This window comes from Mauremys reevesii, linkage group 16 (genome assembly GCF_016161935.1).
Source record: "Mauremys reevesii isolate NIE-2019 linkage group 16, ASM1616193v1, whole genome shotgun sequence".
Classification (NCBI taxonomy): domain Eukaryota; kingdom Metazoa; phylum Chordata; order Testudines; family Geoemydidae; genus Mauremys; species Mauremys reevesii.
Window position 1 is genome coordinate 1,951,678 of NC_052638.1, and position 21,728 is coordinate 1,973,405.

General features: G+C 45.7%; 1 protein-coding gene across 8 annotated transcripts in view; it reads left to right on the plus strand.

Annotated features, from left to right (window-relative positions):
- WDR59 (WD repeat domain 59) overlaps positions 1-21,728 on the plus strand; it is a 102,169-nt gene that overhangs the window by 28,160 nt on the left and 52,281 nt on the right. For 7 of the 8 annotated variants that reach the window (XR_005588890.1, XR_005588891.1, XM_039503154.1 and 4 more), the window contains 5 exons: positions 1,021-1,058; positions 15,574-15,662; positions 16,148-16,264; positions 16,620-16,697; positions 18,223-18,379. Coding sequence is in view for 6 of the 8 variants with exons in the window: in XM_039503154.1 (XP_039359088.1) it covers positions 1,021-1,058; positions 15,574-15,662; positions 16,148-16,264; positions 16,620-16,697; positions 18,223-18,379 (479 nt within the window). In the remaining 2 variants the exon portion in view is untranslated. The remainder of the gene's footprint in view (positions 1-1,020; positions 1,059-15,573; positions 15,663-16,147; positions 16,265-16,619; positions 16,698-18,222; positions 18,380-21,728) is intronic. The other variant, XM_039503159.1, reaches the window with a different exon arrangement.

A 21,728-nucleotide genomic window follows, 5' to 3' on the forward strand; every position in this document is an offset into this window, starting at 1 on the left:
AGGAAGAGGCACTGAATTTTTTTCCCCAAAAATCTTTCCATCAGCACTTATTTAATAGAAAACTGCCTTTTTTTCCCCTTGTGGAGAAAGAAAAAACTCTATTTTTGTCAAAAACCTTCAGTTTTTCAACAGCCTGAAAAATTGCAAAGAAAACTTAAAAAAAAAAATTAATTTATTTTTATTTACAGTATTTCATTAGATTGGAGCATTTGTTGACCAGTTCCATCTAAGAGTGAGTTAAAGTCCTAAGGTGGGAGTGTCCGCTGCTGTGAGTTGTCACAGTGTTGCACTGACTTACACCAGCTCAATAGCTGGCCCCTCGGGACTGCCCAGCTTTATTAATTCCTCCTGATTTTATTATTATAGCCTGGAGACTGATAAGTTGTCTTTACTCTGGGGCTGTGATTTGCTGTGAATTGGGATCACCAAAGGCTTTGATAAACTGTTGGCAAGTTGTCTAATTTTACTGTAGCTTCTTCGTATACTGCTGAATCTTCTTTGGAAATCTTGTGTTATAATGTCCACCGGACATTGTGTAATGCACAAGAATGGCAGTAGATGTCCCTTTACCTCCCACAATAGCCACATGCCAGGGAGCATAGTTTTTCTTCCCCCGACCCTCCCCCCTATCACAAAGACTCTGCTACAAAGCTCCCAGTTCTGCCTATAGTCTTAGAATCATAGGACTGGAAGGGACCTTGAGAGGTCATCTAGTCCAGTCCCCTGCACTCATGGCAGGACTAAGTATTATGTTTAATCTTAATGCTTTACATGTTAAAGCACAGGTTAAAATCATGATCCTTCTCTGGCTGGTGCTCCCTTTCAGTAGACTTGTTTGAGCTCAGACAAGTTTGTATCACATCTGCGTCCTGGTTTAAAAAAAACAACCCCTCAGAGATAAATAAGATCCAGGAGCCAGTAATAAGTTCAATTTTCCATTAGAAAGGACCTCCCAGGGGAGACGGGGTTGTCTCATCTCAGGAGAGATGAGGGACTCATACTGGTAATGTTGTGTTTCAGGGATACCAGGAAACCTACAGTCTCGCTCTCTGCAGTTGGTAAGTACTTGTTCCTGTTATAGGCATAACCTCTGCCTGCATTGTCATATGCCTCTGCTATTCCATCCTCCCTGCTCACTCGGGTTTTCTTCTGCATTCAGACCCCAGGCATGAAAACACTAGCATAGGTGACTGTCCCACACAGCAGCACCCTGGGCAGTGACTGTTCCTTAGAGGTCCAAAGGCTCTTTTCAGAGATGCTGTTTAGAGCAGAATTGAGGTGTATGAAGAGGAGAGGCCTCCTTGGGTTGCACGCTGCCATTTTCCTGTGCCAGAATCACCACTAGGGCCAAGAGTCACAGCGGTTTGGGGCAGAGCAGTATTGAGTGAGTGGGCAGGATGCTGGCTGATTGGCCTGCACGCATTGAGCAGCTGCGAGTCAGCCTGAAGAAGGAGCACCTGGGGTGCAGTGGGGGAGTAGCGTGGCAGCTAGCTGGGGGCAGGGGAGGGCTGTAGAGCTGGCTGGCTGGAACGAAGGAGGAGGACTGGCTTTAGCAGGTAAATGAGCTATGCAGAGTGGTTGAAAGTACAGAGGGGGCGAGGGTGATAAGAGGGAGGGGTCTGGGCCCTCTCTCACCTTGGCTGTGATCATGCCTCAAGCACACACCGGCTCCATATGCAGGAGGCACTATGGTGCTATGCTCATTTGTTCCTGTGCTGAGAGCTCCATACACGTGCATGTCTCATGCTGGCAGGCTTGCTAGGGACTCTGTGTCTTGTAGCAATGGCTGACTATGATAAAAGGGGAGGAGCTAAAGCATGAGAGCTGAGTTCTAGTCCTGCCTCTTCCACTGACTTTATCCCAGTCTCCTCCTCCCCATAATACTTACTCCCATCCAGGTGGGCTTGGGAGACTGAATGAATAGTTGGAAAGCTCTTTGAGATCCTTGGGTACAGGACCCTGTGGTGGTGCTAGGACAGCTGCTCTGAAAGTGGGGTGCTAAGCTGTGTGGCATTTGTGTGATTCAGACATACAGAGCCTTGTTCCTTCCTCATCACCCTGCCGCACATGTCTGGTCTCTCTAAACCATGCCCATCTTTCCTAACACAATTTTTCTGTGTCCTCTTATACTTGACTGAACCAGTTGAGAAACTATAAAGTGTATCCTAGGGATGTCACTGGAATGCTGCTGACTTCCCACCCTCAGTCCAGTTACTGAGAGAGGGGTTCTGGACCGGGTACATTAACATGCAGTATCATGCTTCCCTGCAGCATCTTAAACCAGCTGGGGATCTGAAAGGATGCCCATGGGTGTCCTTCTTTGGGTTACACATCACGCTCTCGTCAAGGCGATCGGCTAACAGTCCCTTTGCTGGACAGGCTCTTGTCAGGGACCCCAACAATGTTAATCTCCACCCATCATCCTTAAGAGGAAGACCTAATAGGTTCTGTGAATGAGTTACTGCACATGGACAACGCTAGAATGGAGACAGAGGAAGATAGAGCACAGATGAGCAAACGTGAAAGTGTCCTTATGGGTTTCTTCTGCCCCACTAATCTGTGTGTGTGTGTGTGTGTGTGTGAGAGAGAGAGAGAGAGAGAGAGAGAGAGCCTTGATAACGGCCCTTTAGGGTGTGTACCAGCAGCAGCCTTACTCCCAGGCCATGAATTCGCAATGCTACAGAAATGCAGAGGACCTCTTGACCCACAGCAGCCTCCTGTTTTATGTCTCTGTTTGGAAGCTGGAGGGTAGAAGTTTGATGGGTTGTTTTCTAATCCTTTTGAAAGGAGTTTCAAACTAAATCAGGGAGAAGAGAACCTCAAGTAGCTTTATGTAACTCCATTAACATCTGACCCTTCCATGTCAACGCTAGCTCATTATTTTTCTATTTAAAAACTGGGAACCAGAAACAGAAGGGAGATTGTGCAAAGTAACACATGTTGGAAAACATAATCCCAACTATACATACAAAATGATGGGGTCTGAATTAGCTGTTACCACTCAAGAAAGAGTTCTTGGAGTCATTGTGGATAGTTCTCTGAAAACATCCACTCAATGTGCAGTGGCAGTCAAAAAAGCTAATGGAATGCTAGGAACCATTAGGAAAGGAATAGATAGTGTCAAAGTTAGACTCAGGACTCACAGTTTGTCAGACCACTCTGTTTTATTAGCACAGCGCTCTGCTAATGACACCCAGATAATGTGAGCACCATGCAAGACACAAACTATCTTATTTATACAGATAAAAGGGTGAGAACTTAACAAGATAACAAAGGAAGCAGAATCAGATAAGTTTACCTGGGCTAGGCATGCATATCTTATTTCCTTACTAACTATTACCCATCTTCTGTTAATGTTTTGCCATTAGCACCATTGTTTATGCCTAATGTTTCTTTTCCTGGCACCTGTATTTCAACATTTCTTATTTCTGCTTAAAGGTACATACAACATTTCTTTAATCCATTCTTATTTTTACAATATAATTCATTCTACTTTCACAATCCCTCCTTTTGGTCAAGCTCACGCCATGACCAAAATTTTACTGGGTTCCACATATTAACCGTTCTTTATCTCTTTGTTCATCAGCAATATTCAAAATTATCATATTAGCACTCTGTTCTGGGGCAGTCACCTGAGTGGCATGCCTTACGCAATTTTGGGTACAACAGGAGACTAACTGAAAACATACGAAAATTATTAGGATTCCAAACAGGATAGTCAGGGCTCCCTGAAACAACCAGTTTCCTATGCCAGAGAAATTGAACAGGTTACTTAGCCACTTCCATAAAGAACTCGGCTCTTCATGGGGAAGATATGCGATTTTGTTCTAGGTGGCTAGCGCGATCTATTACCTCATTGGTATCGTCAGGTATAAACACACAACATTGTTTTCCAATGAGAGCACAGGTTCCTCCTTTGGCCGCCAGCACTATGTACAATGCCTGACGGTTTTGGAGGCCACCTGTCGGATTGCCCCTGTTTCTTTGGCCAGGGCTCTTAAACTTTCTCCAGTTTTATTTGCCATTATTTTAACTACTTCTTTTAACCTCAGGAGCCTTTTTTTGCCTGGTGTATTACTCCCCCAAGTGGGTTAAAGGAACTGCCAATAGTCTCTTCCCAGGTGTCATTACTGTTCCATATTGTGTTAAACGGACAAGGTCCTCCAGTGAGGTCTGGGGAATTGAGCCAGGACAGGAACATCAGTTTGAGAGTGGGCTGGGATGTGGCTGCAGACCCAGCATTTAGAAATATTAAGGGTCTGAGCTATTCACACTTGCTGCTGGATAAAAGAATTGTCATTGTGGACTCCCCAGACCTTCAGACACCAACAGCCGAGGAACAGGCACCACATGTTGGAGGCAGGGCCCTTCTGGTTCTGACAACCTCAACTGAGGGAACTGTAGTCACAGTTTTATGTCCACCAGGCAGCAGGCGCTAGGCTCACTACTGCTTTTTCTTGGGCCTTGCTTTAGGTAGTCGTCTGCTTCTGGCAACCCTTACGAGAACGTAGATTGTAAGGTATTGCAGGCTGTTCCTCTACGTCATCTTCTGGAGTCAAAATTGACTCTGTGTGGTCCTGAGGTGATGATTGGTTCGCTGAGGGTGGTGCATTCTTACACGGCAAAGCATGTATTCATGCTGCGGATGCCAGACAGTTTAACAGCCGTCTGGGTAGTAAGCAGTGCCTGATGATTCTTTGATACTCTTTTAAGTCTTTTTGCTTCTTTCCTTGACTCTGGCTATAACAATGGCCTTCACACCTTATCTTTTCCTGATGCATTCATTCCTCATTCACACAAACAGATTGAGAATACAAACAGTAGTATTTTATATTGAGCTAAAAGGCATTGGAAATTAAACCTTGCTAAGTTTTACAATTAACCAAGACAATTTACATTGAGACCCAGGCCTTCAATGTTTCTCTAATTTACTTAACATAGACACAATAGAGAATCCTGTCTCTTACTACCTAAATCTTAAAACAAAAAGTTAGAGAGGGCCCAATTTGTAATGCATATGGGAAAACAGAATCTTATAGTCCCAGAGGGTCATTTCTTTCTGCTATTCAAAAAGGGTGGCTGGTAGGATGAAATCAAATTATACATTATAAAGTCCAGCTCCTACATATGTCCAGCTCCTACATATCCCCCTTTTGACATTAAGATTATTAATCGCCAGTGTCACTTCTTATGTAGTAAAATACTGGGAGGTGATTTGGGCCTGTGGCTCTAGCTTTGCATACATTTGTTTTATCCACCAGCATATTTTAAACATTTCAATTAAACACATACAATTTAAAACCAAAAACAATTAGGGGTAGTAACATTAGTATGCCAAGTATCAGAGGGGTAGCCGTGTTAGTCTGGTTCTGTAGAAGCAGCAAAGAATCCTGTGGCACCTTATAGACTAACAGAAGTTTTGCAGCATGAGCTTTCGTGGGTGAATACCCACTTCTTCGGATGCAAGCAGTGGAAATTTCCAGGGACAGGTGTGTATATATAAGCAAGCAAGAAGCAAGCTAGAGATAACGAGGTTAGATCAATCAGGGAGGATGGGGCCCTGTTCCAGCAGCTGAGGTGTGAAAGCCAAGGGAGGAGAAACTGGTTCTGTAATTGGCAAGCCATTCACAGTCTTTGTTTAGTCCTAAGCTGATGGTGTTAAATTTGCAGATGAACTGGAGCTCAGCAGTTTCTCTTTGAAGTCTGGTCCTAAAGTTTTTTGTTGTAGGATGGCCACCTTAACATCTGCTATTGTGTGGCCAGGGAGGTTGAAGTGTTCTCCTACAGGTTTTTGTATATTGCCATTCCTAATGTCTGATTTGTGTCCATTTATCCTTTTCCTTAGAGACTGTCCAGTTTGGCCGATGTACATAGCAGAGGGGCATTGCTGGCATATGATGGCATATATTACATTGGTGGACGTGCAGGTGAATGAACCGGTGATGGTGTGGCTGATCTGGTTAGGTCCTGTGATGGTGTTGCTGGTGTAGATATGTGGGCAGAGTTGGCATCGAGGTTTGTTGCATGGGTTGGTTCCTGAGCTAGAGTTACTATGGTGCGGTGTGCAGTTGTTGGTGAGAATATGCTTCAGGTTGGCAGGTTGTCTGTGGGCGAGGACTGGCCTGCCACCCAAGGCCTGTGAAAGTGTGGGATCATTGTCCAGGATGGGTTGTAGATCCCTGATGATGCGTTGGAGGGGTTTGAGCTGGGGACTGTATGTGATGGCCAGTGGAGTCCTGTTGGTTTCTTTCTTGGGTTTGTCTTGCAGAAGGAGGTTTCTGGGTACACATCTGGCTCTGTTGATCTGTTTCCTTATTTCCTCGTGTGGGTACTGTAGTCTTGAGAATGCTTGGTGGAGATTTTCTAGGTGTTGGTCTCTGTCTGCGGGGTTAGAGCAGATACGGTTGTACCTCAGTGCTTGGCTGTAGACAATGGATCTTGTGGTGTGCCCGGGATGGAAGCTGGAGGCATGAAGGTAGGCATAGCGGTCGGTAGGTTTTCGGTATAGGGTGGTGTTAATGTGACCACCACTTATTTGCACCGTGGTGTCTAGGAAGTGGACCTCCCGTGTAGATAGGTCCAGGCTGAGGTTGATGGAGGGTGGAAGCTGTTGAAATCATGGTGGAATTTTTCCAGAGTCTCCTTCCCATGGGTCCAGATGATGAAGATGTCATAATGTAGCATAGGTAGAGAAGGGGCGTGAGTGGACGGAGCTGAGGAAGCGTTGTTCCAGGTCGGCCATAAAAATATTGGCATATTGTGGGGCCATGCGGTGCCCATAGCAGTGCCACTGATCTGGAGATATATATTGTCATTAAATTTGAAATAGTTGTGTGTGAGGATAAAGGCACAGAGCTCAGCAACCAGTTGTGCTGTGGCATCATCAGGGATACTGTTCCTGATAGCTTGTATTCCATCAGTGTGTGGGATGTTTGTGTAGAGAGCCTCTACATCCATGGTGGCTAGGATGGTGTTTTCTGGAAGGTCACCAATGCATTGTAGTTTCCTCAGGAAATCAGTGGTGTCACGGAGATAGCTGGGAGTGCTGGTAACATAGGGTCTGAGTAGAGAGTCCACATATCCAGACAGTCCTTCAGTGAGAGTTCCAATGCCAGAGATGATGGGGCGTCCAGGATTTCCGGGTTTGTGGATCTTGGGTAGTAGATAGAATAACCCTGGTCGGGGTTCTAAGGATACGTTGATTTGTTCCGGTGCTAGTGTAGGGAGTGTCCTGAGTAGATGGTGCAGTTTCTTAGTGTATTCCTCAGTGGGATCTGAGGGAAGTAGCCTGTAAAATTTGGTATTGGAGAGTTGTCTGGCGGCCTCCTTTTGGTAGTCAGACCTGTTCATGATGACAACAGCACCTCCTTTATCAGCCTCTTTGATTATAATGTCAGGATGGTTTCTGAGGCTTTGGATGGCATTGCGTTCTGCACGACTTAGGTTGTGAGGCAAGCGATGTTGTTTTTCCACAATTTCTGCCTGTGCACGTCGGAAGCATTCAATGTATAGGTCCAGACTGTCATTTCGACCCTTAGGAGGAGTCCATGTGGAGTTCTTCTTCTTGTGCTGTTGGTGGGAGGGTAACTGTGTATCAGCGCGCTGTTCAGTGTTGTCCTGGAAGTATTCTTTGAGTCGGAGACGGCAAAGTAGGCTTCAGATCGCCGCAGAACTGTATCATGTTGGTGGGGGTGGCAGGGCAGAAGGAGAGTCCCCGAGATAGGACAGACTGTTCTTCTGGGCTGAGTGTGTGGCTGGATAGATTGACGATATTGCTGGGTGGGTTAGGGGTATCACGGTTGTGGCCCCATGTGGCAGGTAGGAGTTTAGACCGCTTACAGTCCTTTTTCCTTTGTAGAGAGGTGAAGTGAGTGATGTAGATCTCCTGTCTTATTTTAGTGAAGTCCGTTTGTATGGAAGTTTGGTTATTGATGAGAGTCTCCAGGTTGGAGAGCTCTTTTTTGATGTTTTCCTGTTTGCTGTATAGGATGCTGATCAGGTGGTTCCTCAGTTTCTTAGATAGAGTACGGCATAAACTCTCACTGTGGTCTGTGTAGTATGTAGATAGCAGTGGATTTTTTACCTTTAGTCCATTAGGTATGATGTCCATCCGTTTACATTTGGAAAGGAAGATGATATCCGTCTGTATTTGTGCAAGTTTCTTCATGAGGTTGATGGATTTCCACTCCATACGGCTAAATGCAGTGCCTTGCATGGTGTCAAGTATCAGAGGGGTAGCCGTGTTAGTCTGGTTCTGTAGAAGCAGCAAAGAATCCTGTGGCACCTTATAGACTAACAGAAGTTTTGCAGCATGAGCTTTCGTGGGTGAATACCCACTTCTTCGGATGCAAGCAGTGGAAATTTCCAGGGACAGGTGTGTATATATAAGCAAGCAAGAAGCAAGCTAGAGATAACGAGGTTAGATCAATCAGGGAGGATGGGGCCCTGTTCCAGCAGCTGAGGTGTGAAAGCCAAGGGAGGAGAAACTGGTTCTGTAATTGGCAAGCCATTCACAGTCTTTGTTTAGTCCTAAACTGATGGTGTTAAATTTGCAGATGAACTGGAGCTCAGCAGTTTCTCTTTGAAGTATGCCAGTAGTTGTGGGAGACCATCCAGATAATATGAATGGTTCTGTTTCCCACATTGTTTTGTTTGTTTTTAGGAACTATGTTACCTTTTTACCTTTTTAAACAGATAATTGGTAACTGTTTACCATTCAATGCTAAGACTGATAGAGAACTCAGCTAAATCAGTGCTTACAGTAAGCTGAGACTTTTTGGTTGTGGCAAATAGTAAATGTGATTATTGGTAAACACAGTACTTACATTACATGTACATTTGTCTACTGGTGGGTTGCTAACACCTTTATCCTTTTAAAACACTTCTTTCCAAGAATTAACACACACATTGCCCGTTATACAATACTTTGGCCTAATTATTAATTGTATCCCACATACAGGATCCTAGTAAGATGCCTTTACTACGGGGCTTTGGAGCAACAGGCATGGATAAGCATACCCACTTTTGAGGAGTCCACTTGGTACAACCTCTAGTGTCCAATAGTTTCCCTTCCTCCCCAGCCCACTGGCTTGAGGTCTGAGGTAGCCAGAAGGATCCCAGGTGCAATCTGTGGAGTGGGCTAACTTTCCATATCTTTGCTTCCAGAGCCTGTTGGTGTGCAATTTTAACAACAATTTCTTCACTTAACAAATTTTGTCTTACCGTACTGGAGACATACTGCATCCAGTTATATTGATAGGTATTAAACAATTATCTTTTTTTTTTTTTTTTTGCTTTAACAGATGTATCAAAACCTTAATTTTTTTTTATATTACTCAAAACATTTTATGTTCTAAATATCTGCATTTCAGTACATTTCATAGCTATTGAAGTATGTTTTTTTTTTTTTAACTTTCATTTGTTTTTGTAATAGGTTGTTCTGTAGCTGGTATTAGCTTTTTTTGATTTTCTGAAAGACAAAAAAACATTTTTCTACCCCTTTCAGGGTGGCATTGATTGTCGCTTAAAAGATTCCTTTCTTTTACAAATACCCTTGCTGATTGCAGGCAAAACAGAGGAATTACCCCCATATTTTCCTGTGGTGTGTGGTTTTTTGTTTTTGTTTTTGTTTTTGTTTTTATAGGCAGGCCAGGTTTTAATGGCTTCTACTTTTTAAGGGTTATGGGGAAATTATTCCACTGTTGAGGTATACCACCTCATGAATTTAATAACTAAAGTTTTTCTTCTTATATAGCAGACCAAGTTTTTAATGTTTTTCCTGCTGTGTTAAGCTTTAAGTTTATTCACAGGTAATAGCTGAGAAGCATCATTACCATATTACCTTAAAGGATTTTTCCAAAAATCATACATACTATACGTTGTTACAGGGGTACTTACTAACATTACATTTATTTCAATGTTTAATATTAACAATAACATTAACGTCAAATCTATTAAAGATATCTTGTTATACCATGTTTTGTTTTTATTTAGGCAATTTCTTTTGTGCTGGCAGTTTTCACCTTCCTTTATCAGTTAGGTAATTTGCATCAACACAGGCTTGGCTTTTGGATTCAAAGCCATCAGCAGAGCTCAGAGACTCTGTCTTAAAAGGGACACAATCAACTTTCACCAGAGTTTTGATTTCTTTCCACTTTCAACTCCTGCTTACAAAACAAACAGAGATCTGAAAAAGAAAACACAATCTATTGCGGCTCTTTTTGGAACCCTAATAGGATTTTAATTCAGTAGCATATTTCATTTGTATTTCTTTTACCCCTTTCTACAATATACACTGCACATGTCCTAGGGAAGAAGCGCATTCCTTCTATACTACAACTTTTTTTTTTTTTTTAAACATTAGCCATATCAATTTTTACATACGATGTAACTGTTTCTTTTTTTCTTACAGAGTTTTCATGTACCCTTATCAAAAGTGACAGTCTGATTACACAGAGCCATTTTAAGGCTTAATTTTTTAACATTGCTTCTTTTTGTTTTATGCACCTCACCTCTGCTGTTGCTTCAGAGGGGCACTGTTAAGTTTTTTTTTTTTATTATTTCACTACAGCTCTTATCTGCTATTGTTACAAAAAAAACCAACCAAACAAACAAAAAGACTCCAGAATCTCTCCCTATTCTCCTGATTTTGACTGCCCTATTGCAGCCATGACTTGGTTTTTATTTAAAAAAACATTTTAAATTTTATAAACAATCAAGTTACCCCTTAAGGGTTAAATGCTAAATCCCAAAGCCAAACAACACTAATTACCTGTGTCTTGCAAAAAGGTCTGTCAGTTTTGCAACTTTGAATTAAGAGTCAGATGAATTTTTAGTGGCATTAAAAACAAAAACAAAACCAATTTATCTTACACCTACAAAACAGGAGTTTTACAAACCAGATGTGCTGGTTTAGCTTCTTAGAACTTTACATATTTTCACAGACAAATAGATACATACACATTTTCTATTCCTTTACACTGCTTTGTTTTTACATAGCTCTATATATATTTGGATTATTTACAGGCATTCTTTTGGAAAAGGGCCCATTTTCCCTTCAGAATGGCTGCAAAGAAACCAAGAATTCTCTCTCTTTAACATGGTCCTTTTTAACATTTTCACAAAGTTTAACTGCTTAATTCTCTCCAGCCTTTGTAGAGTTAACTTTTCACTCTCTTTCCTTAAATCACTCGTTTATCTCCCAAAATAACACCTTTATCACCTCTAATTTCACCATTTTAAGTATTGTTCCAGGGGTTCATGCCTGCACTTACTGCTTTTCTTACTGCCAACACTATGCCCTTAGGGCTTCCAACCTGTTTTTCAGTTTCTTTATCTGTTGCTTGCCTGCTTTTCTGGGCCCGATCCTGCTTTTTTTCAATGAACTGTTTGTGAGTGATATTGTGGTCACTTCACAATTTTGAAATAAATGTTCAAGGAAAGGGACCAGGAAGGGTGGGGGCTAGTTGAGGAACTCACCTTCTTTGCTGAATTGCTAGTGGAACACTAAAGAATCATTTTTTTTTTTTTGAGGCAGACAACAAAGGGGAACAGAACAAGGGGCTTTTTGTCCTTTTTACAATGAGATGGGAGTATTAAGGGGGTTGGATCGATCCGGGGTGGGTTTTTGAGAACGGGGTAAAGGGGAGCGCTCGGTCTGGTGGTGGGAGAGGAGGCTTTTAATAAAGCTTTCAACTTATTATTTGAATATTTGAGAGAGTAGTTTTTTTATTTTGTCCAGCTACGATTTGCCTCTTCCCACCACTGAATGAAACAATTAACCTCTTCTTTAGCCAATTTAGTTTTAGGTTGGCCGAGTTTGTCCTTTAAGACATCCACTCGGTCTTGTTCCAAGATTTTAACAGTGGCCACTGAGTTTTGGGATCCCTCTGAGTTAGCCTAGACCATTTTTCCAGAAATTTACAGGAGTCCGGACCCTTCTTACAGGAGTCTGGACCCATCCTAAATATATAAAATGAGCCAGCGTTCGTTTAGGGAACTGTCCTGACTTAGACGTCTGGTTACCCATACAGGAGGACTTCACACACCAATCGCACAAGAAGGAAATTCAGGTTAGGAGCCCACAGGCTACTGCCTCAATCGCCCTTGCTTTCACACCAAGGCTTTTACCCAAAGTGCGGTGCGGCTGCGATTGTGCAGATTCCACTCACTCAGACCGCAGGGACGGGAACCCCTTGGTCGGCCGATCCCCGGACGGAGATGGCACCCAGACTCAAACACTCCACAGGAGGACGGATAGACACAGAGACAGGACAGTCCTCAGTCCGGACAAAACACAGAAATAATTACCTGACCAGATTCCTGATGTCAGATCCCGGGATCCCTACCAGAACAGAGTGGGAACCAACAGGTTCAATGGCGTAGACTTCACTGTGGTCATGCACCTTTTCGTTATAGTGGAGGACCGCTCGGGCCAAATGCCCAGGTGCCGGCTGCCACGGTCATCCTACAAAAACAGTCAGGAATCACACAGCCCCAGTGAAGACGGTTGCCATCTCGGTGGAACCTCCAAATTGTCAAAGTTAGACTCAGGACTCACAGTTTGTCAGACCACTCTGTTTTATTAGCACAGCGCTCTGCTAATAACACCCAGATAATGTGAGCACCATGCAAGACACAAACTATCTTATTTATACAGATAAAAGGGTGAGAACTTAACAAGATAACAAAGGAAGCAGAATCAGATAAGTTTACCTGGGCTAGGCATGCATATCTTATTTCCTTACTAACTATTACCCATCTTCTGTTAATGTTTTGCCATTAGCACCATTGTTTATGCCTAATGTTTCTTTTCCTGGCACCTGTATTTCAACATTTCTTATTTCTGCTTAAAGGTACATACAACATTTCTTTAATCCGTTCTTATTTTTACAATATAATTCATTCTACTTTCACAATAGTAAGACAGAAAATATCATAATGCCATTATATAAAGCCATAGTACACCCACACCTTGAATAAGCGTTCAGTTCTGGTTGCCCCATCTGAAAAATAGTATTTTAGACTTGGAAAAGATACAGAAAAGGACAATACACATGATGGGGGTATGGAACAGCTTCCATACGAGGAGAGATTAAAAAGACTGGGACTGTTCAACTTGGAAAAGAGACAACTAAGGGGGGGTATGACAGAGTTCTATAAAATAATGAATGGTGTGGAGAAAGCAAATAAGGAAGTGTTGAGTTACGTGAAAGGGTAAACAAGAACCAGGGGTCACCTAAGGAAATGAATAGGCAGCAGGTTTAAAACAAAGAAAAGGAAGTACTTCTACAGACAACGCACAGTCAATCTGTGGAACTCGTTGCCAGGGGATGTTGTGAAGGTCAAAAGCATAACTAAATTCTAAAAAGAAGTAGGTAAGTTTGTGGAGGATAGGTCCAACAATGGCTGTTAGTCAGGCTCTGGATGTCCCTAAGCCTCTGACTGCCAGGTGCTGGGACTGGACAACAGGGAATGCATAACTTGATAATTGCCCTCTTCTGTTCATCCCCTCTGAAGTATCTGGCACTGGCCAGTGTCAGATGACAAGATACTGGGCTACATGGACCATTGGTCTGACCCAGTATGGCTGTTCTTATGTTCTAAAAAAAATGTCTGTTTAAGTTGTGGTCCCCTATCTTTGGGCAGATCTCAAGAGAGCCATATATTTATATATGGGGACAGGGAGGTGGGCTGCAGAAGGAAAGATCTGCCCCTTAGTCTAGTTACCATCTTGTTGGACCTTTATTTTTTTATGTCTCTTATGATTTGAGGTAAGCAAACCATTTTCATCCATCAAGCATGGGCTTTGTATGCCGGAGCCCTGACACAGCAGAGCTGTGCGTGTCTGCTGCAACAGCTTTCTTCCTAGAGATGACACATCCTCTATGTCTGTGAACATTTGCTGAGCAGCAGGCTTTGCAGCTGACTGAGTTCCTAAGTATTGGCGGAGCTGAGAAACACAGTGGAGCTGTACGCTGCATTCGTTGTCCCTACCCCTTAGCAAAATGCATTGTCTCTGACCTGCCCTTACCTCGGAGAACGTAGATCTCCAAAACTTGTCTTGAGCCTTGGCTTCTCTGAGGATCCCACACACAAATTTTACCTCAGAGTTAAGGCTTCTGAAGTGCATTTCCTGTCAGTCTCTAACAATCCAAGAGTTCTCTAGATAGGCCAACACAAACATCCACCACAACCTTAGCTCATCTCCTGACACCCAGATACCCTTGGATTCCCCACCTCCATGATGAACTCCCCTTCACTTCCAACAATGAGCCACTTGCAGCGCACACATCTAGCACCTCGGTCACACGCGAATGCTCAGCCTTCACTCCAACCTCAGCAAGATTAAAGTCCTGGATGTTAGTGATAGGCGAGTAATGTTAAAATCTCTATAGTGCATTACTGATGCGGGTGAGAGTGGGGGGCCGAGTTAATCACAGGGCACCAGGGAGCAGGCAGAGGGAGTGGGTTGGCGCTAAAGTGGTGAGAGATGCAGAGCTTGTAGCTCACACACAGAGGCAGTTGCTCCCTGTGACAAGCTGATAGTGGCTGGAGGTTCGAAAAAACAAACTTGTAAATGGAGCACATTGGATCTGAGCTCCTTGAGACACATGCATGGAGCCCCCAAAGCCGGGGTTAGCCTCTTTCCAAAGGAGAGCTGCCTTTTAACTTTGCTACTGTGTTCCCATGAAATGTCTCACCACGGTCTTTCATGCTCGCTCCTGGGACGTCTCTTCTCTTGTAACAGTGCGGGACTCGCCCCTGCAGTGCCTCCTGCTGGTCACTGGGAATTAGCTCTCCAGCCTTGGACCACCCTCTGCAGGCCGGTGTCCCACTGCTGCTGGGCCCCCGCATCCCTCCCTGGACTCCGGTGCCCCGTTATCTGGGGTACTGCCCCCTGGCAGTAACCCCTCAGTCTCAGGGTCTCCCCTCCTCGGGGAGCCCCTATCCCCACCTCGCCTCAGTCGTAGGCTACTGCCAGTCACCAACTAGCCCCTACTCCCTGGGGCAGACTGCAGTATAAGTCACTCATCACAGGCAAGGTTGGGTTTGGACCTGCTGCCTCTGCCTAGCCATGGGCTGTCCCTGGCAACCCCACTACCTGTTTGGCCTTCTGCTAAGCCGCAGCCTGGGGCTTTTCCAGGCTGGAGCTCCCCAGCAACTCTGCCTTTCCCCAGCCCTGGTCCACTCAAGTACTCTGCTCAGGTCCCTGCAGCCAGATCCATCTCCCTATACAGCTAGAGAGAGACTGATGAGCTCCTGGCTCCCAGCCTCTTATATAGGGCCAGCTGAGGCCTGATTGGGGCATGGCCAAGCTGCGGCTGCTTCCCCAATCAGCCTAGTAGCTGCTTCCCCCTGCAGCAGCCCTCTCCCAGGGCTGTCTTTAAACCCCTCAGGCAGGAGCCCCACTACACCTCTTAATTGCATGTCCTGTGCAGATCCTGAGTGGTCTGAGATGCTGTGGGTCTGCCCTACGTTTCACATCCACTTCCTGGCTTGTTGGCCCACCTGACTTTTAAGCTATTTGAAGATGCTGTTCACTGACCCTTTTCTGCTCTGCTCTTTCTGCAGCTGGAGCCTCCCAGGTCAAATGGAACAAGAAAAACGCCAACTGTTTAGCAACCAGCCATGATGGGGATGTCCGTATCTGGGACAAGCGGGTGAGTTTCCGTTAGTCTTTGAGTGGCCTCTGCATGTTCCCATATGTGGGATCAAGGCGCCATGCCAGTCCCACATTATTTCTCCTTACTTCTTTGTTTTCCACCCCTCTGAATGATCAGTTTAAGGTGAGCGTGGTGCCAGTGGAGTCTGAGATTTGAAGGAGGACTGTATAATTGGCCTCCCTCTCTCTAAAAACATACTCCTTAGCCCCTTGCTTTTGGCTTCTTGATGGATACTAGTTACATCAAATATAAAGTGCCCCCTTACCCAGTGCACTGATGTATTGACTCCTATGGAACTTTACCACTGCACTTCACAGTAACTTTTCTGTAGCCTACAAGCCATTGTTTATCTTTCTCTCTGGCTGGTGACCTCTACTGAGAGTGTGTGTGGGAGAAAGCGCCTTCTTTACCCGGCAGGATTGGGCCAGATTTCTTGCTCCTAAGAATTAGCATGGTGAGAACTAAAAAGCCTCTGATTGCAGAAACCCAGCACTGCAGTGGAGTACTTGGCAGCGCATCTCTCTAAAATCCATGGCCTGGATTGGCATCCGGACAATGAGTACATCCTGGCCACTTCCAGCCAGGACAATTCCGTCAGGGTAAGTGCCCAGGGCTCTCAGAGGGAATGTACCAGTGCCATCCTACGGGCCTGACCCAGCTGCCACTGAAATCACTGGGCATCCGTCCACTGACTTCAGTGGGAACTAGATCTGGTATTAGCCATCACCCGTTGTGGCAAGTCTTGTGAGGGTCAGTGCACGCGTGTTGCCCCGAGTCACTGTGTCTGAAGCTGATCGCCCCCCCTGTGGGGCCAACTCTGCTCCATTAGTGCAAGGATGTCTGTAATGACACTGTGGAGCACCTGGTTTGTGTCTGGCGCTTTGTCGCAGCTGAGTTACACAGAAAATCCCCCCCCGAGAGAAGCTCACTGGCTTGTTTTCTGTTCTGTTGAAGTTCTGGGATTACCGTCAGCCTCGGAAGTATCTCAATATACTCCCCTGCCAGGTTCCAGTCTGGAAGGCTAGATACACGGTGAGTGTGAACACCTGTCCCTCTGTCCCATAGCCTTGCTTGAGCCTGGGAGGGCCAAGGGAAATTACCTAGCGAGGCATTGCTGAAGGGGCCCTTCCTGGGAATCATTAGCACTGTTTTTTGCCATTGGCTTTTATTAATCTGACTTTAAAACCTCAGTTACAGCACTATCAGTATGAGTGGGAGAAGCATCTTCCATGAGAACCAGGCTCATGCAGGGGGGTGCCTAATAATGTGAAACTTGGCTCTTTCCCAGAGGACTGTAGCGGAGACCCACATACATGGGGCTTGCAGCTGGTGTCTAAAACCTAAAGAAGGCCCTGCAGCTTTGGCTCAGCAGTTCCTTATACCCTCTCTCTGCACTGTCACTAACTTACCTTGCACAGATGGAGACAACGTGCTAAGAGCGGCACTATAGCAGCCTGTCCATGCCTCTTTCACAATTTCTACTAAGAGATTTTATCACTTGCGTCCCGTCTATGAGGGCTTTTTAACAATGCCCGTGTATTTTAATGGGCTGTTGCAGTTTTGTGTAGCTAAGAAGGCACTAACACGCAGTCTTTTTGTGGCGTGAGGTCCAAGGCTTTTAAAGCACAAGTTGTTCCTCAGCTTTGTGTATGTCTACACCCGAAACATGAAAACCCCGGCAGTGAGTCACAGAGCCCAGGTCGACTGACTCGGGCTCACGGTGGGGGGGCTCAAAATAGCTGTGTAGAAGTTCCCGCTTGGGCTGGAGCCCAGGCTCAAACCCAGCAAGGGAGGAGGCCTCGGAGCCTGCACTCCAGCCTGAGCAGGAATGTCGACACTGCTGTTCTTAGCCCAGTAGCGCAAACCTAAGTCAGTTGACCCGGGTTCTGAGACTCGTTGCTGCAGGGGTTTTTTTGCACATAGCCTTTAACACCTAGCCATTCAGCATCAGGTTGTACTCACTGTCTTCTCCAGACACCAGAATGAGCCTTTCATCACCTCTCCCTCCCTTCGGCCCTGTACCATGCCTGGTGTGTGTGCGCAATAGATAGTTGTAATTCAGTGCTCCATTGCAGTGTCAGGACCCCAAATAACTGCTAGTGTACAAGACCCAAAGAGCAACACTCACCCGTCCAGGTTGATTTTACAGGCTGAGCCAAACAGCAAAGAGCAGCAGGAATGGTGGGTGAAGAGAGAGTGCTAAAATCCCTGTCGCTGGTGCTAGGTGGAGTTAGTAAGAAGCAGAAGGAAATGGCTGGTTTTAAATGAGCTATGGTGAATGCCTCTTTCAAGCACAGTGCATCCCTCTCCTTTCAGGGCATGTTGAGTCCTCTTGCATGGTAACCCCCTTTGAAAGCTCCTCATTGTAGGATTGGCTCCTGAGCCCCAACATCCTCCTTGAAGTCAGCCTGTGGCAGTGCCAGGACGTGCCCTAGTGCCAGTGTGAATGGGAAGGTGTTGGAAAGTACAATCAGGGCAATATGGGGGAAATGAGAGCTGTCAGGCTAACCATTGTGCAGCTGAGCAGCCCCTCTCTGGGTGTGCTTCTCTCCCCCAGCCTTTCAGCAATGGGCTGGTGACCGTGATGGTTCCCCAGCTGCGGCGAGAGAACAGCCTTCTCCTTTGGAACACCTTTGACCTGAACACGCCAGTTCACACCTTCGTGGGACACGACGATGTGGTGCTGGAGTTCCAGTGGAGAAAGCAGAAAGAAGGTGGGTGCAGGACTGTGACTGCTGATCTCATGCAGCTGCCATTGGTGCATGGCGGCGGCTGGAGTCTGCCTTGCGGCTGCCGTACTCAAACAATTGCCTTTCTGCTCTTGCCACTACTTGAATTAGCCTCTATCTGCTTTCCAGGCCCCACAGAGCATAGTTTATTGGTACGTGTCCTGTTGCATGAGCCAATCGATATGAGTGCAGAGCAGGTCAACAGTGACTCTCTCATTTCCCACCATCCCGTCAGTTTGTTTTTAAATGGATTTTTCAGAATAAATTGTACAACAATAAGATTGTTGCATAAAGTGAAGGAAAAAAATCAAAACTGTGAGTGAACCCCTCCAAGCTTCACCGTTTATTGCACGGAAAAAGCAAGTCCACAAATATCAGGAGCATCACATGCAATAAAAGCTGCATTTTCAGTAGTACCCACGTACTCAATACACCAGCCAAGGGAGGTGGAGCCGGGGGAAAGGAACCCTCCTGCCAAATTTTCAGACTCTAGTCAGTCATTTTCAAATACAGAAAACCCCACAAAAAGGTCAGAACCAAACAGAGCAATGAGAGAGCACACAGGGCTTTAACCTGCACAGCTCCACTGCTGTAACTCCTCTCTTGCTGTAACCACAGGCTCCTGGTCCTTGATTCACACCCAGGGTCTTATGGTACCACTGCCCTCTTTGGGTGCAGGGCATGGACTTTATATCTGTCACACCATTTTGTTTGCCCTGCTCAGTGATGAAGGTGGCAGCACTGGTGCAAACCACCTATCTACACAGATTTAACCAGGACTAATTTCTTCTCCAGAGCAGGTCCCCAGGCTCCCCTCCCAATCATTTAATGGAATTTTTGTAATGGCACTTAGGAAACTTCTTCCTTTGGTTTTGCTCAGAGGGATGGGTGTTTGGCTGTTCTCTTCCCGTTGAACCTATGTGTTGACCAGTAAGCAGTGTGGCCTAGTGACTAGAATACTGGCCTGGGACTCAGGAAACCTGGGTTCTTATCCCTTGCTCTGCCACTGACCTACTGGGCAAATCACATCCCTCTCCGTGCCTCGGTTTCCCTTTCTGTACAATGTGGATAATGACACTGACCTCCTTGGTAACATACCTGAAGATCTACTGAAAAGAGCTATGCAAGGGGTGGTGTTATATGTTTGATTATTAACTTATTACTGTGTCTGCATGCCCTCGTAACCTCACAGAGGCTGGGGCTGCAGACAAAGGTATCCCGGCTTAACTAAAGGTATTGTTTAAACTGATTTAGTTAAATTGGTGGACCTTAGTGCGTGGACACTCTTATGTAGGTTTAAACCTGGTCTTTCTCAGGGTATGTCTACACTATGGGATTATTCTAATTTTACAGAAATCGATTTTTGGAAACAGATTGTATAAAGTCGAGTGCACGCGGCCACACTAAGCATATTAATTCGGCGGTGTGCGTCCATGTACAGAGGTTAGCGTCGACTTCGGGAGTGTTGCACTGTGGGTAGCTATCCCATAGCTATCACATAGTTCTCTCAGTCTCCCCCACCCATTGGAATTCTGGGTTGAGATCCCAATGCCTGATGGGGGCCCAAAATTTGTTGTGGGTGGTTATGGGTAAATGTTGTCAGTCAATCCTCCCTCCATGAAAGCAACGGCAGACAATCATTTCGCACCCTTTTCCCTGGATTGCCCGGGCAGACGCCATAGCACGGCAACCATGGAGCCCGTTCAGCCTTTTTTCACTGTTACCGTATGTCTACTGGATGCTGCTGACAGATGCGGTACTGCAGCGCTACACAGCAGCATCCCCTTGCCTTTTGCAAGTTAGCAAAGACGGTTACCAGCCCTACTGTACCATCTACTGCTGTCATGGGTGCTCCTGGCCGGCCTCGGTGAGGTCAGTCGGGGGCACCTGGACAAAAATGGGAATGACTCCCCAGATCATTCTCTTCTTTAAGTTTTGTCTAATGGAGAGTCAGTCTTGGCTAGAATATCAGGCAAGCCTACTAAAGAACCAGAGAGGCAAACGGCCGCTCCGGGTCAGAGCCCCAGACATCCCGCAGAAATGATGAGCTGCATGCCATTCTAAAGGGTGCCCCTGCAACAACCCCACCCGTTTTTTCCCTCCTCCCCCACCCCTCCTGGGCTACCATGGCAGTTATCCCCCCATTTTTGTGATGAAGTAATAAAGAATGCATGAGTAAGAAGCAACACTGACTTTATTGCCTCTGCAAGCAGAGATCAAAGCGGGGAGGGGAGGGTGGTTGGCTTACAGTGAAGTAGAGTGAACCACCATTCTGCACTGGTAAAATACAAAATGTCCCAGGATATGTATGTTGACAGACAGTTCTAAACGGCAGCTTAATTTTTTTATTTGCAGCAAAATGTAGAGGTCTAACTATCTGATTGTGAGCCCTGGTAGCAAGGAGGAGGCTGGAGTAGGCGTGACCGCATGGTGCTGCTGACTGGGAGAGCAGCCTGAGGCAGAAGCCTCCAGCTGCCATGATATTCCAGGCAGGACTGAATCTCCATTAGACAACGCTTAAAGAAGAGAATGACCTGGAGTCATTCCCTTTTTTGCCCAGGCGCCCCCGGCCGACCTCACCGAGGCCAGCCAGGAGCACCCACGGGACGACAATGACGGATACCAGTCATACTGTACCATCCGCAAGGCAAGGCAAGGGGATGCTGTTGTGTAGCGCTGCAGCACCGTGTCTACCAGCAGCATCCAGTAGACATACGGTGACATTGAAAAAAGGCGAGAAACAATTTTTTTCCCTTTGCTTTCGTGTGTGTGTGTGTGAGAGAGAGAGAGAGATGACATATACCCTGAACCACCCACGACAATGTTTTCGACCCTTCAGGCTTTGGGAGCTCAGCCAAGAATTCAAATGGTTTTCGGAGAATGCGGGAACTGTGGGATAGCTACAGTCGTCAGTCGCCCCTCCCTCCGTGAGCGTCCATTTGATTCTTTGGCTTTCTGGTACGCTTGTCTCATCTCCTTAAGTTTCACGCAGCACTGTGTTGAGTCCATGTTGTGGCCTCTCTCTATCATAGCCTCGGAGATTTTTTCAAATGTTTTGGCATTTCATTTTTTGGAATGGAGTTCTGATAGAACAGATTCATCTCCCCATACAGAGATCAGATTCAGTATCTCCTGTATGGTCCATGCTGGAGCTCTTTTTTGATTCTGGGACTGCATGGTCACCTGTGCTGATCAGCGCTCCACGCTGGGCAAACAGGAAATGAAATTCAAAAGTTCGCGGGGCTTTTCCTGTCTACCTGGCCAGTGCATCCGAGTTCAGATTGCTGTCCAGAGCGGTCACAATGGTGCACTATGGGATAGCTCCTGGAGGCCA